We start from the raw sequence: 17,960 nt of genomic DNA, 5'->3' as shown, positions 1-17,960 counted from the left end.
AGTTTGATGACTGAGACCAGCTGATTAACAAGTGGAATCACGTTTATGTGAGCGCTTCTGCTTGATTGGAAGGAAGACCTGCAGCCACATTGGCCCTTTGAGGATAATTCTCATAGCCCATAAATTAGAACAACAGAAACACCCAAGAGAAGTCGTTTTGTAATGCTGAGAAACTGTAGAGAACATGTTTGTCCTTAGATCACTGAAGGGTTCGTAGAGTTTGAGGATCATGTGTTCTGCTCCTGACACTGGGTGGTGGTTTTCTTTCTTTTCCCACAGCAGGATGCCTAGATGGAAAGATATCACAATAACATGATCCAGAACTACAGGACTACAGAAACACATAGCACCAGGAGTACTGAAGAACAATAAACAATCATAGTCTCTGTAGTGTTATTGCTAACCTCCACAAAGACAAGCTGATTGTTCAGGTCTGCTTATATTGGCCTTCTTCAGGAACAGAGTTGGGGGAAGTAGGATTAATAAATACACCAAAAGATTGGAATGAGCTAAGTTCGGCCAACTGTACCATTACAGTAATCTCTGTGGCACAACTTCTGAAGCACCAGACTATTATCTGGGATTCCAGGCAGTGGTAGGTGAAGATGATCAGTCTGGATGCTGACAGTTGATCAGAATAGGGTCCAGAATGCTCATTCTTTCTCAGCATCATTCTTTACTCATATCTCTCTCTGTTAACCAGTTTGTCAATATTATTAGGAGTAGCAGTCTTAGTGTATTACTGGAACAGAAGCTGAAAAGCTGTTAGTGGTCCTGGGGAGCAGGACAAGTGTAGGCAAGAATGTAATCAGGAAATGTGGAGATTTTAATGCACTGCTTTTAATGTATCTGTTGCTGTTGTTGTTGGCTTGGCCCTAGCACCTGAGCTTGCTGTTGCCTCAGAGTCTGGGATTGCTGGTGGATTTGTAACCGACTTACATCACATAAAGTAGTGGTCTAGGAAGGACATGACCCTAAGAACCACAAGAACAGGAAATGGAATACATAAACCACACAAATGATGAAATCAGAACTGCACAAACTAAGGCAGGCTAGGAACAAGGGCTTCTGGTAAAGAACGTTCAATAATGGCAAAGCTTCACAAAGACAGGTGGATCGACATTTGGCCCATGTCTCGTGCATATGACATGTGCCGTAACCCAAGTCAAGCCTGGTTCATGACATTTGGCTCATGTCCGGCCCACACAACCTTTTCCAGTGCAATAACTCAGCAGTACGTGCCAAAAGTGACTCTCTGGAGGTGACAGGATCCTTCGCAGATCTGAAGTAGAATTATTTACAAGAAAAGATTAATTTCTTTTACCATTTGTGACACAGTACAAAACTTAAACCTACCCAAAGAGCCACATTTTCTCTAGCCTTTACTGAATCACCATGCTTTTGTTGCCACTGAGGAAAGTCAGCCTTCAAGAATTCAAATTGCCACTGATGTCCTTGTGTCAGCTGCAGAGTACCACTTGGCTCCGTCAAACTCACACAGGGTAATTTGTGCCAGAGCTGAGATATTGAGTCTCACTAATGCCAGGGTCTGTGCTAGATGTCCAGAGACAAACTGCCCCATGTGACAATAATGGCTGCCCAAAATTCATCTATGAAACAGCATCCATTTGGAGGGGAACTGTGCCTGGATCAGGCATCCCGACAGCAATTTTATTCCATTAGTGCAATAGCCCTAAAGGCATGTGCAAACTGTTGAGAAAGGGACACTATGTAGCTTGGGTGGTGTGGGGCAAATGGTAACTGCCTCTTATTGACTCAAATCTGAACAGTAGGCTAAATGCAGAGTTATAATATATGGAGACACTCCTTCACACTGCGCCTATTGTAGGCCAAGACGTTCAACTGTGAATGCATATCTTGCATAAACTTTATTTGAAAAAACGCACAACACTCAATTCAATGTCTTTGGAATGTGTTTGATTGGCTTTTATGATCCAAACTAATCTTACATTTGTGACGTACCAGATTTCTCCAATATTTATCTGCACAGCAACTTTCCAGCATCTAATTTAAAGCCTTCACAGAAGCTGCAACTTGGAAACATAGTGTATTTAGAATATATTTATTATTATTATTATTGATATTTATTAATAATATTTGAGGAGAATTAATTTAAAAAGTCACCTGCGTGCACATACACACACAAACCCATGTATCACATGAGCTCACTCTTATTCTTTAGAGACCTGCTTGATCGATGGGGAAGCATTAATTGTTTCCAGTCAGCTGAGAGCCAGCCACTGTTGTCAATTCCACTTCTGCCTTCTACCTGATTTCCTGTCAGAGAATGGTCTTTGGTCTCGCATGCTCGGCTAGAGAGAGATTCACTGTAGACATGTGAAGTGCTGCAAATGATCTAAAGGCTAAAGTTTAAAGCAGGCAGCGCTGGGTGTATGTTTTGAGCCACGCCTTTTCTCACCAAATCCATAATTCACATGTAGAGACTTAAGCAATGGAACCATTATTATATTAAATATTAAACAACTGCAAAATCCTTTAAAAAGTTTTTTCTACGTTACGGTGTTCTGATTTTTATTTTAAAAAAGTACAGGATAGTGCAGATATTTTAGTGTTGAAATTAATTTTTACTTTCACACAAAAATCATATTAACACCTCTTCTATATTTACCTTCTGGTTTAAACATGATTGATGTGGTCTCAGTGAATAATGCATGTTAATGCAAGTTGTAAACAGACTGTATTTATAATTTATATTCTGTTTTAATTAATTTCATTTTGTGCTTATGAACATGTAAACAAATTATTGCCTTAGTCCAACTTGTGAAACTGTGAACTTGTGAAAATCACTACGACATTTGTCTGGAGTGGGGGAAATAAAAAAACAAAACAAAACAGAGAAACAGGAAAAAGGGATTTCCTGGTTTATGTTGCAAAATGTAAATAAAAACATAAAGAAGTACAACTACAACAAGACAACCTCCTCATCCAGAACTCAGCTTGGAAAAGGAAGAAAATGAAGAAACCCTGAAACTAAATTATTTAAAGTCTTTTTAAAAGTGTGTTACAGGGCACATGGGGAAATGCTGCATTATAGCTATTAATCAGAGAAATGGTTATGGCAGATTGTCTGACAAATGTACCATGGTGTACATGAGAAGTGCGGGCTAATTATTAATGAACTATTACTAATTGTTAATATTGACAATTCACTAATATTCAGAGAGGTATTCATCAGGAAATGCAGCTCGTCTAATTGTAATCTAATCACACGTTCCTGACACAAAGCTCTGCCTAATTTGAACGTTGATGTTCACCAGATCCTCTAGAAAATTACGTTAGGTTACAGTTAAATAAACCTGACCAAAAGCATTGATTCAGAGTAGTTATAATAATTTAACAACAGCAGCAATAAGTTACCATTGTAACAGACGTTGATTCCCTTTCAGCTCTGTTTATAGAACAGAAAATCTTTTATGGTTTATGTGAAACAATCTGGGTTAGTCACTTTACCCCCAGCTTGAGTGAGTGATAGCTAAATTGTTTACTGACGAAATGTTTCTTCAAGCAGGTCCAGGTCCACTTGAGTCAACTGAGGCATTAGGGGATTTTTTTTTTTATATAGCTGCAGGCATTGCTTTGTACAAAAACAACAACAACAACAACAAGACTCCCTAAACCTTCAGTCAGAAGGGCAGACCAGAAGAATAATTAGTGCTTAGAAGAACATTTAGTCTGTAGTAGTATTTTCAGATTTAGGTGTGAATGTATCGCCCTGTGAAGAACAGGCGCCCCCTCCAGGCTGTGTTCCTGCTTTGCACTCAGTGATTCCAGGTAGGCTCCGGACCCACCTCGACCCTGAACTTGATAAGCTGTTACAGACAATGAATGAATGAATGGCCAAAGTCCACTTTGGGTCAAGAAATAGCAGACTAATGAGCAGACTAATACAATTCATCATGAGTCATGTATTGACATAATGGAAACAACAAAACAAAACCCTTAAAAAATAACTGCAGAAAAATGAGACAAATAAGAACAAATAGGTTTTTTTTTATGTAGACATATTGTATAACATTCAAATGCCATCTCTCTCTCTTTCTCTCTCTCTCTCCTTTGCTTTCATTAGGTTTGAAAAGAACTACCACTCAAACACTCAGTGACTCAGCCTCTTGTCCACAGCTCGTCACTAATGTTTAACTTTGCAAGTGTGTGTGTGTGTGTGTGTGTGTTTGGTGGAAAGTGAATGCCTGTTGATTTCTCTAGAGCCCAGGTGATGAATTTATTAGACCAAAGACAGCAGTATTTGTTCACCAGTAATCAGAATGCACTTCAGTAGAGCAGAGTATGGCACAAAATAATGCAGGGTGAAGTTGTTCACCTTTGTATACGGCCATAGCAAAATCAACTGTGATATATAACAGCAATCACACATTACAATGATTCAAGAGTTTTGTCTAAGCATTACCAAAGTATTTAGTCTCAAACCCTTTTTCTAGGAGTGTTTTTGGAAATTTTATGATAATGAATTGGCCACCTGAGGCTGAGAGTACAAGAGAGCACAATTAGCTTCACTTTCTTTGGGTGGGTACAATGACCCTCTCTCTATCACTCAGCATGATGCTAGCCAATTTGGGCATCTGGAAGCTAACATAACTGCAGCAAGCAATTAGTGGTTTCCACCTGGTGTCTTGAGCTTAAATGAATTTGCATCGGTGGAAGTTAAAAAAGATGAAGCTGACTTCACATACCAGAAAATTCTCTGACACGTGCTAACATTTACCCTTACAGCTTGGAGCAGGGTCTGATTGGGAAAAATTAACTGCGCTTATTTGTGAATATAACTTGTTATTTTTAACCATAAAATTACAGCTTTAAAATTATTGTGATACTTCACTGAGCTGTAAAAGGGAGAATGGAGCCTCTGTTATTGCTACTTGGGGATCAGCACTACAGAAACTGCACTGTGTAACTGATGGAGGGTAGAAACCCCCCTTTCTTCCCCTCCCCATTGATTACAGGACAGTGCAGTAAAAATTAATTACACTACGGGAACCCCAAGAGCAAAAACACAAATCTCACCTAGTGTTCATTTAAGGATTAAAAACAAAAATGGAAAAATTCTTAGCAAATGTCTTAAGGAATATGTTTTCAGTTTAAAGAATAAGAAAGTCCAGAAGTCCAGTGCTGAGAATCAACTCTTTATTGTTGACTTTAGTGATGGTCCATATATAGCAGTCTTATAGTTTTCTTTCCAAGTGTGTCAGAAATACTGTACAATATCAATGACACTGACATCCGAAGTGTCCTCGGTACAGCTAAGAATGAGTTTGGCTAGTATATGAATGTGCTCGTACCCTAATAAACAGGGTTTAGTGTGGGGTCATATCAAGTTGAAAGGCCTAAGATATACTGCACTACGCCAGTTTCCAATTTCATGAACAGAGGTACGTCACCAGTGCTGGTCCCAACAGGCTCCAAGACTTGTGATATTACCTCAAAATGAATTTGCCCCACAGTTAATCTACCCACAATTAGCTGAAGTGCCTGCAGTAATATTGCTTTTTGCACCTAAATCTAGTACAGCACAAACGTGGAGACATTACATCATTGTTTCAAGATAAAAGCATAAACAATTTATGAAAAGGCATGGATGTGTTTCACATGAAATAAATTAAAAATCAAAGTACAGCACTTTTAGGGGATCAGAATGCATTTACATTCACAATAAACATTCCTAATGATAAAAACTGCACTGCCAGAGTGCATTATAATATAATTTTGATTGTAATCTTTTTTGTTTTATTTATACTTTAAGACATGAAAATGTGTTACTTAAGCTAAAGGTCTGCCATGTTCAGTTTTGCCTATAATGATAAAAAAATACACACACACAAAAACAAAACAAAACACTGAATTAACAAGTGTGTGAGTTTCTGACATTTTCACAAAATCTGACAGCAGCATAAAACAATAATATTGCAGATCTACCACAATGAATAAAGTACAGAAAGTGTAAATTAAATATGGATAGCTACAGCAATTACTGTTTATTAAGCAAACATTTACAATGAAAACATAAATCATTTAAACTGAACTAACGTGAAGAGGTCCAGGGGACAGATGGCATCACAGACAGTTCATGGTCCTGAGGCCCTTTAACAGGGGAGAACCAACGAAAGCATCAGGTTTCACAACATCAAACTTAAAAAAAAAAAAAAACAAAAAAAAAAGGAAACATACAAAAATAAAAAACAAAAATCCACCCTGCATTTTTAAACACGCATGTTTTTGACACATCTGTCACAAGCGTCACACACAACACGTACACTGGTACGGAGACGTACAAAATAGATATTCTAACTTTATAATGTACATTATGCTTAAAGGATACAAGAATACACCCGTTTTTATACAGTCGTACAGTATATACTCTTCACAGTAATTTAACAAAATTTACACCAATATTTACAATTGTTATACTCAGAATCACAATTTACATACATGTACAGTATAGTCATTTGCTCACAAATACCATGGCCTCCAGCACCACTTCAAAAAACAACGAGAATGCATGTGTTTCATGAAAAAGGGCCAGCTAATAAGAGAAGAAAAGATAAGACTTTATTGATCCCGGAGGAAATTGTAAATCTTGTGTATTCTACTTAGAGACTTCATGGAAATGGCCTGAGGCCCCAGAGTTGCAATTGTCTTAATAGTTTCAGACAAAATTCAATTGTGCCTTGTTAAGTCAATTTTGTTCCCACACCTTGCGCCCGAAGTGTGCTGTATTCTGTGGCAGTAAGGCTTCCATTACAGAAAGAAAGTGATAATAAAAGTATATTTTAGGGATGCACAATCAAATATTTTTCTAGATTTAATGCTGATTTGCTCCAAACATACAATCAGTAATTTTAATGTTTTTTATTTGGCTGCTCTGTGCTGCTGTACATGCTGTAAATATACTATAATTCAAGATCAGTGCACCTGTAGCATATCTGGTCAAAAATAGATTGAATTCTTTAGAAAAAAATATAAGATAAACATATGAATACAAAAATTCAAAGATTAAAATTCACTAATAAATCTGTTTCTGAGAGTTTCCTATTTTTCATTATCCTTTAAAGTACTGTCAAAGATCAACATTATGCATCTGGACTCATTGTGCAGTCTTTTATTGTGAAATACAGCTGAGCCAAACTAATCTGTGAGGTACAAATTTGGAGCTCTGCAGAGTTAAGATATTGTTTATGGATAAAATCCGAAAAATCCTTTTAAACCTGAAAATACAGCCATTATTGCAGTCTGCTCTGAACTGTATGCAGTGCTATTTTAAAGTAAGTGACTATGGTTACTAAGTAGGCATACAATATCTTTCACCATAAGAGGATGTATTATTGGCTCATCAATAAACAATTACTTCTACAAAATCATTGATTGACTTCTCTCAGTCAATCAGGCTGATCAATAGCATACATTATGGGGTTATAGTTTTTGATGCCTTTTAACATTACATGGCTGGTTTAAGTGCAGCTACTTACTTTTAAAATACATTTTGTTTTAATGAACCTGAAAGAGTTGATGACAGAAGCTGTGCAGAATGCTTTTGTGTGATATTCTCAAGTTTTAGAACAATAGCATTTTTTGGTGCTGTTGTAGGCCACATTTCAAGACTCAATGACAACAAAAAACTAGTGTAGACTGGAAAAGATTGTGCTTAGAGTGATGTGCTTGGTGATAATATAGTTAATCTTTTCTTGCTCGCTGTGTGTATGTCCTGTGTGTGTGTGTGCTCTCTCATTTCTGACTAGCTGTGCTGTCTTTGTTCCCCCTGTTTGTGTAGCTTTCATTTGTCATAGTCCTGCAAATATTTGTCATGTTTGTACTGATGGCAATGTGGAGCAGAAGGCCCACGATGGAGAAGAGAGCCTTCACCTCTCTATCACTCTCACATTGTCTGTCCAGCCTCATTAATCAGTCCAGCAATTGAGCGCTGTTGAAACCCTCTCTTAGAGGGATTGTGCTTTGTAAGGTGCAAGTCTGGGGCCTCGACTCTGACAGGGGTAAAGTGCAGCAAACACAAAGGCTTTGTTCACACAGCAGGTAAAAAGCAGCAAGCATCTATTTTGCAGGTCTGATTTGTACATCCTTATGTACTTGTTTGGAGTTGCATTTGCACACATATGGACATTAGTTGTCATAGTAATGATGCAGGTGCATGTAGGGCTGGTGTTTTCAAATAATTGTAAAGGGCTGGTAATAATGAATACTGGCTCACAGATTCCCAACCTCAAACTTTAGGCACTGAAATGTTAAGTTCAATAACCACATGAGTGTGGGCACTGAATAGAAGCGGCTGAGGGGAGGGGGTGGGGTAGCTTAGTAGTTGTTGCGATCCAGCTGCCTAAAATTGTTGATTGTACTAAACCTACAATTATACACCTTCACGGAATTGATCTGCTGTTCTGTAACAATCCATAAGTTCAGTAACTAAATTTTAGGGCATCTTAATTTAAATGAATTAAAGCAACTAATCAGAATGCTTCATTCATTCATTATCTGTAACCGATTATCCAGTTCAGGGTCGCGGTGGGTCCAGAGCCTACCTGGAATCATTGGGCGCAAGGCGGGAATACACCCTGGAGGGGGCGCCAGTCCTTAACATGGCTACACACACATTCACTCACACCTACGGACACTTTTAAGTCGCCAATCCACCTACCAACGTGTGTTTTTGGACTGTGGGAGGAAACCGGAGCACCCGGAGGAAACCCACGCGGACACGGGGAGAACACACCAAACTCCTCACAGACAGTCACCTGGAGCGGGAATCAAACCCACAACCTCCAGATCCCTGGAGCTGTGACTGCAACACTACCTGCTGCGCCACCGTGCCGCCATAATCAGAATGATATCATCTTTAAAATCTCATACAAAACTTGAAAAATTTCCTTCTGCCATTCAGATTGTATAAAACATTTCCTGTTCTAACGGGACATGCCTGAAAAACAGATCTGAGCTACCTGTCTGTGTAAAGCCCATGAAGTCATTTTTGAACATCACGACACTATAACACATACAGACGAAACATCAGGACAGTGTTCTAGAACTCACTAATAGGCACGGTCTTAGGAGGGACAGTGGGAACAGGGCAAGTGCAGGTGGGGAGGGGCTGGTCTACTGACATTTCAGGGATGGTGTGAAAGAAAAAGAGGCACAGAGACATGCCTTCAAGCTGTCTTACACTGGCAGACAACGACACACGGTGGTTGCAACATGCCACTACAGACAAAAATTCAAACAAACATCTCACTAGGCCTAAAACAAGGGTGTCCAATGCTAAAAGGCCTTTATTCAGTCTGGCAATGTCCCTGCACTAATTCTCTCATTTATTTCATTAGATAATTACAAGGTTCAGTAGGCCTGTTGGCTTTAGCAATGTTTCATTCACAAAAGTGCTACAAAAGGCTCTGGTGTATTTTTAAATATAGGGTAAATATGGCTAATAAAAGAATTTGGTGATCCAAACTACGCTTGAAAAATATATATATATCATCAAATCAGTTTTATGTTTTGGAGATAATTGTGTTGACTACATTCATTTGGAAATGATGCAGTTGAAATCAAAAGACTCCTTCTGGCTGTTTTCATGAAGTGGATGGGAAAGACAGAGCAGTGGTTGCCAGGGGTTCCATAAAGCTTATGTAGGAACAGCAGGCCCATGCAGGGAACTGTGGCCCCCCCACCCGCCATTTTGCCCGGTGAGAATTTGTTAGCATGCAGCTGCTCTCTCTGTGACACGGCTCCCCTGGGGACCGGCTGCTCGCCTCTATTTTTACCCAGAGTCGCCGCGCCACTTGCAGGAGGACACACACACAGACAGACAGACACACACACACACGCATACACACAGAGAGAAAGGCATGAGCTGCCATTGATCAAATGCTTTCTAGCTAGTTCACAGAACAGTGGAGCAGTTCGAAATGTGGAGGTTTTGGGGGAGAACCTGCAAAGATCAGGGTAAAGGAAGTATTTCTGTGAGTGATTTTGAAGAATACAAGTGTCTGCCTACTCCCTACAACTTGTGCTCAGTCACTAACTATAGCTTACAAAGTCTAGCATGTTTGGCTATTAAAGCAAATTCATTGTCCACAAGGGAGGTGGCATTAGGCTTATACAGGTAATAACTAGTGATGTGTGTGTGATGAGTAATGACTGTTTTACACAAAAAGTGATTTTGGCATTAAAATACATAAATATAAACATAATAATCATAATGAGTATGGAACCCTTCTAGCAGTGATTTCTGTGTAATTACATCCATTCCTGTCAGAAACTGGCTGTCCCCACAAAGCACAAAATCTATGTACTACTTGTTTCTTTTTCAGGTGTGCTGTCTTCCAAAGCTGAATGCACTTTTATTACTGACTAGAAGTGCATTAGACAAGGCTTATTTTACCAGTTGGATTGAACATTCACAGCAAATGTGTGCAATCCTCAAATATCTGCAGAGCACTGTTAGCATAATCCTATTGCTAATGTTGATCTATAAACTGGACAATATCACTTTTCTTCTGCCATAAGCTAGAACTATAGTCTGAGATAAATAACAAAGCTTTCATGTGTAGTTATAGTTTTTTGTGCTTGGTAAAGACTGCCTTAAATCTGTTATTGCATTTTAAAAAACATAAATATGCTCCTTTTTTGTGCTACTATTCCTCTCATGGCAGTTATTGGATTACTAAAACTAGATAAATGTACATCTAATGAAACAGAATTAAGCACTAAAGGAAAATATGGCAAAAATTCCTATAACCACAAAAAGCGAGCTGTCATGTATACTGTATGTGGCTGATACTGCATTGAGACTATAATGTGTTCTGGTCTTTTTTTTCTTTTTGGTACATATACTGTCCCCTAATGGAGACATTTGGTCAGTACTAGGTGGGATCATGGTAGACTGTGCTAGGCCTATCTATCTATAAGCATGAACACTTACAAAGAACAAGAGTTAGAGTAAATACTATTGATTACATCAGCCTTGCCTGTACAGTATATTTCTCCCTCTTGTGGTGCCTTCAGGTTTGGATGTGCTTGTTTGTATCACCTTTAATGAAAGGCTACTTTCATGCTTTTGTTTCCTTTTTCCCTGCTCTGTAAGTGCTTTCATGGGAACGAATACACTAGGTCTAATAGGTTCCGGTAGTTTGGACAGTGCTCATTAAACAGTGACTTGCCTTTCGGCAAGGTTTACAACAGAGAGAAACATACTGAAAATCCTTACAAATATGTTCTTCATCCCTCCTGCATCCATTACATGACTCAGAGCCTGGCCATCCTGAGCTGAGTCTGTGGCATACTTTTTTTCAACAGTATAATAATTACAGCATATAATTCTATAGGCAAATCTATATGTAAGGGCAGTCATAGTAAAGCACTCACCAGAAGGTTATGTGAACCTCTCAGTATTGTGTGGATGACTCAGTGTGATCTCTGTCCACCCCCTCATCAGTGGATGCACTTAGCAGCTTTGGTCCAGATGGGCGAGTAGGACAGAGACAAAGTGTTAACGTACCTTCTGTTACTTTTGGGCTAGTTCTAGTGACTTGGTGAATGCAGGCCATTTGTTTTTCAACTTTTTCCTCCAGTCCATTTTCCCCTTCCTCATCCCTTCCTGTGTATGGCTTGGATTAGTGTGACATATGCTGTGACTTTGCTCCATCTCCCTTTCTTCTTCTTCCTCTCCCTTGCAGTGTCCAGATGGGTCTTAGTCCTGTCGGGGCGCTGGTGGGGGTTCAGGACTCAGACTTGGATGGGGCAGGGTTGGTCTGGTAGCTGCTGCCGTAGCCACTAATGGAGGTGGAGTTGGTGATGAGCTCCACTGGTGATGTGCTGCCGGGTCCCAGGTACGCCCGGTGACTTGGCATAGGGGAGGGTGCCTCGCTGGGGTTCTTGCCCAGAATGAAGCGTGTCTCATCTTCCAGGTTGGATGTGTCCTTTGTCAGGCTCTTGCGGTAGGACACAGACAGTTTGTTGGAGCCATCTGGAAGCCAATTGAAGTGGCGTGCGATGAAGACCAGGGGCAGGGGAAGCATGGCCAGGATAATAAGGGCGAAACACATGGCCAGTGCCCAAGGAGGATAGCCCTGGAACCTCTCTTGAGCCTGAAGGGCAGGAAATGAGAGGATGGAGAAGTATTAAGATAATAAACAAGAAATGTTACAGTATAAGTTAGATGTAGTGATGAAAAAGAGAGGAACCAGTATGTGGGGCAGGTGTTGACAGATGTGGTTTGGAGAACAGGTGTGGAGATGGCAGGGTATTAGAGATAATATGGCTGAAAATCGTTGATCTCATAAGTTTTCTTGAAGATTTTATAGATGCATAATGGAATATCAAAATTATACAAACAATTAATTAAATTGAATTGGTTATTTTAAGATTTTTTTTTATCAACAAGAACATAATACATCATTGCTACAAAGCACTGATTAGTGCCACTTGTGGAGCTGTTGAGTGAGTGAGTGAATGAATATGTGTGTGATTTGCAAGCAAGTTCCATGAAAAATTTTACATTTAAAATACAAACTGGATTCCAAAAAAGTTGGGACACTAAACAAATTGTGAATAAAAACTGAATGCAATGATGTGGAGATGGCAAATGTCAATATTTTATTCATAATAGAACATAGATGACAGATCAAAAGTTTAATCTGAGTAAATGTAACATTTTAAAGGAAAAATATCATCATTCATTCATTGATTATCTGTAACCGCTTATCCAATTCAGGGTCGCGGAATGAAAATTATGTTGATTCAAAATTTCAGTGTCAACAAATCCCAAAAAAGTTGGGAGAAGTAGCAATAAGTGGCTGGAAAAAGGAAATTGAGCATATAACGAACAGCTGGAAGACCAATTAACACTAATTAGGTCAATTGACAACATGATTGGGTATAAAAAGAACTTCTCAGAGTGTCAGTGTCTCTCTGAAGCCAAGATGATAGGGGGATCACCAATTCCACCATTGTTGCGCAGAAAGATAGTGCAGCAATACCAGAATGGTGTTACCCAGCGTAAAATAGCAAAGACTTTTAAGTTATCATCATCAAAAGATTCAGAGAATCTGGAACAATTGCTGTGCGTAAGGGATGCGCTCTACTGGATGCTCGTGATCTCTGGGCCCTTAAACGTCACAGCACCTCAAACAGGAATGCACTCTAACACTCAAACAGGAATGCACTCTACTGGATGCTCGTGATCTCTGGGCCCTTAAACGTCACAGCACCTCAAACAGGAATGCCACTGTCAAGGAAATAACAGAATGGGTTCAAGAATACTTCCAGAAAGCATTGTCAGTGAACACAATCCACCGTGCCATCCGCCGTTGCCAGCTGAAACTGTGTGAAACAGCTGACTGTGGCAAAATGGAAGACTGTTCTGTGGTCAGATGAGTCACGATTTGAAGTTCTTTATGGAACACTGGGGCGCCATGTCATCCGGACCAGAGAGGACAAGGATAACCCAAGTTGTTATCAACACTCCGTTCAGAAGCCTGCATCACTGATGGTATGGGGTTGCATGAGTGCTTGTGGCATGGGCAGCTTTCATGTCTGGAAAGGCACCATTAATGCAGAGAACTATGTTCAGGTTCTAGAACAACATATGCTCCCATCTAGACGTCATCTCTTTCAGGGAAGACCCTGCATTTTTCAACAAGATAATGCCAGACCACATTCTGCAGCAATTACAACATCATGGCTACGTAGGAGAAGGATCCGGGTACTGAAATGGCCAGACTGCAGTCCAGATCTTTCACCTATAGAGAACATTTGGCGCATCATAAAGAGGAAGGTGCGACAAAGAAGGCCCAAGATGATTGAACACTTAGAGGCCTGTATTAAACATGAATGGGAGAGCATTCCTATTTCTAAACTTGAGAAACTGGTCTCCTCTGTCCCCAGACGTCTATTGAGTGTTGTAAGAAGAAGGGGGGATGCCACACATTGGTAAAAAATGGCCTTGTCCCGACTTTTTGGGGATTTGTTGACGCCCTGAAATTTTGAAACAACATATTTTCCCTTAAAATGATACATTCTCTCAGTTTAAACTTTTGATCTGTGATTTGTGTTCTATTCTGAATAAAATATTAGATGTTGGCTCCTCTACATCATTGCATTCAGTTTTTATTCACAATTTGTTTAGTGTCCCAACTTTTTTGGAATCCGGTTTGTACATTAAATTCACATTTTCACATAAATTCACAAAATGGGCCAAATATATGCATATTTTAAGTGCCCTTTTTACTGAACATTATTTGTTTTCAATATATATTGTCTTTGTCTTGCAAACGATAGAGTATACAGGGCGTATAAATGATAATAACTAATTCTGACATTTCAAAATGATGATGCAGCTGACAAATGTCTCAAATCGAATTATACACTGGTGCATTTTTACAGCCCTATTAGATGACACCAAATGGCATTTTTAACTGGGGTCCACTCACCAGGTCCTGAACCCAAGCATTGTATCCAGGTGGACTTATGGCCATCTCCACAACAGTGGCAGAAATGAGCACAAGAAGACAGACTGGAGACACATACTTCCAGAGATAGAAATAGATTTTGTAAGGTTTGAAACCCAGCATGTCTTCGAGATCCTGCACGAATCTGTTAAAACATTAACAAACATGTTAATTAATATACATGTCTTTTTACACATATTACACTACACAGGGGAAGCATTTGGTTTAAAAGCAGTCTAATATTATTCCACACAAATGTGAAAGTATCTTTAGAATATAAGGATGAAGAGAGCTGCCCTCCTATATGAGAAGCTTGTGCACAAGGTCCACAAACTGAATGTATAAAAAAAATATATATATATATAAATATAAAAATATATTACTTACCTTTTGGTGCCATATATCCAGGCCACAGACACATTTTCCAAGATAACTACGATAGTGAGAGGCAGGCCGGCAGAGTAGTCATCAAACATGGTGACAAAGTAGTTTCCTGAACGCTGGACAAACAACAGGCCGCAGAGAAAAGCCACGATACAGCAAGCCACTGAGGACAAAATATCAAGGGTCATTTAGGGTGTCCGCAAAATCTACTATTACTCCATGGCTATATCATGTGCTTCCTTAAAAGGACATTCCAGTCTAAGTGTAAAAATGAACTCTAAAGATTTGTTTGATCTTTTTTTTTTTTAACGGTCAAATACACCAAATGTTTTTGTGTAGAACAATTACAGAACTATCACAGTCTGTGGTGTGTTCTCCCTGTATCTACATGGGTTTCTTACAGGGGCTCTGGTTTCTTGAGTGGATAGGTTATTCAAATTTGCCTTTGGTGTGAGTGTGGGAATGAACATGTGAGTGTGTGGGGCTCTGTGATGGACTGGTGCCCTGTGTGCCAGAGTGTGGTCTTGCCTTCTATCCAGTGATTCTGAGTGACTCTGAGCCCACCGTGACCATGAACAAGATGAAGCGGTTACATAAAATGAATAAATTGATCAAAAATATGGAAGTTGGTTTGAAAAATACCTAGCAGTTATCTTTTTCTATTAATAAAAATATTCACAGAGCCAGTTAAGATATCCTTGAACTGTAAGACAATTAAATAATGAGAAGTGTTTTTTTTACAGCTTCAAATACTCTCTGTCCATTCAGTATAGTGTGTGGAAGATCTTACCAGTCAGAACCTCTTTGCGAATCTTGAAGGTGTCGAGGATGGGTGTGGTGATGCCCGTCATAGTGCCGATCATGCTGCCCAGGCCAAGGTTGATCAGCATGAAAAAGAACATCACTGACCAGAAGGGGGATGCTGGGAAATGTGTCATGGCCTCTGTGAAAGCAATGAAGGCCAGACCAGTTCCCTGAACAGCCTGCATGATACAATGCAAGACACAAACATTTATTAGAGGGCCTTATGGTGTTTTTACTGCATGTTACAGATTTGTTACTGTTCCTGCACCTACTAGCTGAGTAAGGACCTAAATGTGACATGTAAACTTTGCAGAGCTCTGATTGTCCAGTCCCCAGCTACATGTCTGGTGCAGATCTGGTAGTTCAAAACAAACCAGGTACCAGGTGCCAAACAATGAGTGGATTTGGGTAGTGTAGGTACCATGCAGTGGGAAAGAGCCATTAGAAAGCACAATATTCAAAAATGTATCCAACTGCAAAATAATACTGTAAAAAAAACTGTAAAAAAAAATAATAATGTAAAACTGGTTAATAGACAAATTAGAGCATATTTTCAGTGGAAACTTACTTTATTGAGTTCATCTTCCAGCAGACACTGCTCCAGTCCCAGCTGAGCAAAACTGCCTTCTTTTACAATTTTAATGACTTCATACATCTCAGCGTAGTCGGAAGAAGTCAGGTGGGAGAAGTTAACATGTGAAGGGATCAGATCATGACTCAGCACATTTGAGTTCAAGAGGCCCAGAATCTTCTCAGCATTCCTAATAATAGGAGAACACATTTGTTAAGATAGTTATGATGGTGAACTTTCTGATTATAGTTTCTTAATGTTACTCAAATGTGACGTGACCAATGAATCAAAATTTTGTTTAAAATCAGGGATTATACAAATTTGAAATGTCTCTAAAAAATATGACAGTATATTAAACAGTACTGTGCAGCCCACATGTAATTTATTTTATTGCCAGTCAACATGTCCTTAAATACAAGTGATTAATTTTTCTGAAGATATTCCAGAGAAGATCACATATAGAATACTGCACTTGCAGGAAAATAATTAAAGCACCAAGGGACTTGGCTCACGAGACACAGGAAATGAAACCAGCATGAACTTATTTTACTAGCATCAAACTAATATAACACTACAATTAATAACTTGTTCTTAATGTGTGTTTTGACTGGGCACTATGAAGGTCTCTGATTTTGCACAGTAATATGTAGATATCTATATTAAAGACAACTTGAAAGAGCCACTCACTCTACAACACATTTCTCATTCATGATGTTGGCCTTGAATCCAAGTACAGCAAACACCACTAGAGTAGCTAAAATGGAGGTCATGAAGTTGATAACTGACACCAGCACTGCATCAAAATGGCAGTTGTTGTCCCTCTTGTTGTAGCTGGAGAAAGCGATAACTCCACCGAAGCCCAGGCCCAAAGCGAAGAAAACTTGAGTAGCGGCCTCTCTCCACACCTGCGGCTCTAACATGATCTCCAGCTGCCAGGATATAACACACAAATCAATTAATCTTATTATCTGACAGAGCACTGACTGAGATCAATTTCAAGCTAAAATATTAATCAATTCGCAATTTCTAAATCACAATCTTTTCTAGTTTGCTATTATAACCTCAATTATTAACAATATTTTGCTAAGGAGATTTAAAATAATAACAGACTAAAACAGGCTTGGACTGTAATTTGTAGAAACATTGTTAGCTATATTAGGTAGTTCTAAAAAACTGTAATTAAATATTACCACTAAATCTTTCAGACCTAGTTATATGCCTCGTATGGTCATGACACCTCATGACACCTTCGCGATAATTTCCCACCCTTAGTCAGTTTCCGCTGCCAGAGCCATTTGGCAATAATTTATTACTTTAAAATTAGTTCCCAGTATCTACTTATAGTCGTCTACTTATTCATTCATTTATCAGGCCTCTCCTAAATCCCATGCTCCTTTTAAGACATGCATGAGTAATGAGTACTACATTTATCGCTGTATGAATGTGCATGTAGCACCACCAGGGGGAGACAGAGGTCAGAGTGCTGCACTGTGAGACAGTGATAAGGAGAAAAGTGTAAGGCCTTGAAATTAGCTTCCTTTCAAGAACGCTGACTCTGCTTGTGTCCCCTGCCTCTGCTTCGAGACGTGAAAAACCTCCTGAGATCTCTGAGTAGCTTACAGTGAGTATGTGATGGTTTTTGCATATTTTCAGGACAGAAAAACATATAAAACCAGAAGCAAAATAAGGCTAACCTA

The 17,960-nt window shown here is 39.3% G+C and overlaps 1 protein-coding gene across 1 annotated transcript in view; it reads right to left on the bottom strand.

The window, feature by feature from the left end:
* Positions 1-5,172: 5,172 nt before the first annotated feature.
* Positions 5,173-17,960, bottom strand: part of slc6a17 (solute carrier family 6 member 17) — a 29,472-nt gene continuing 16,684 nt past the window's right edge. Inside the window, exons 7-12 of the mRNA XM_066643439.1 lie at positions 16,951-17,192; positions 16,261-16,453; positions 15,679-15,871; positions 14,892-15,051; positions 14,487-14,649; positions 5,173-12,143 (exon numbers count right to left, since the gene is read on the bottom strand). Of these exons, the coding sequence (XP_066499536.1) occupies positions 11,775-12,143; positions 14,487-14,649; positions 14,892-15,051; positions 15,679-15,871; positions 16,261-16,453; positions 16,951-17,192 (1,320 nt within the window). The 3' untranslated portion in view covers positions 5,173-11,774. The remainder of the gene's footprint in view (positions 12,144-14,486; positions 14,650-14,891; positions 15,052-15,678; positions 15,872-16,260; positions 16,454-16,950; positions 17,193-17,960) is intronic.

The sequence above is a fragment of the Hoplias malabaricus genome, chromosome 14 (assembly GCF_029633855.1).
Source record: "Hoplias malabaricus isolate fHopMal1 chromosome 14, fHopMal1.hap1, whole genome shotgun sequence".
NCBI lineage: Eukaryota > Metazoa > Chordata > Actinopteri > Characiformes > Erythrinidae > Hoplias > Hoplias malabaricus.
The sequence above is the reverse complement of the archived record's forward strand: the minus strand, read 5'-3'. Positions and strand labels throughout refer to the sequence as shown.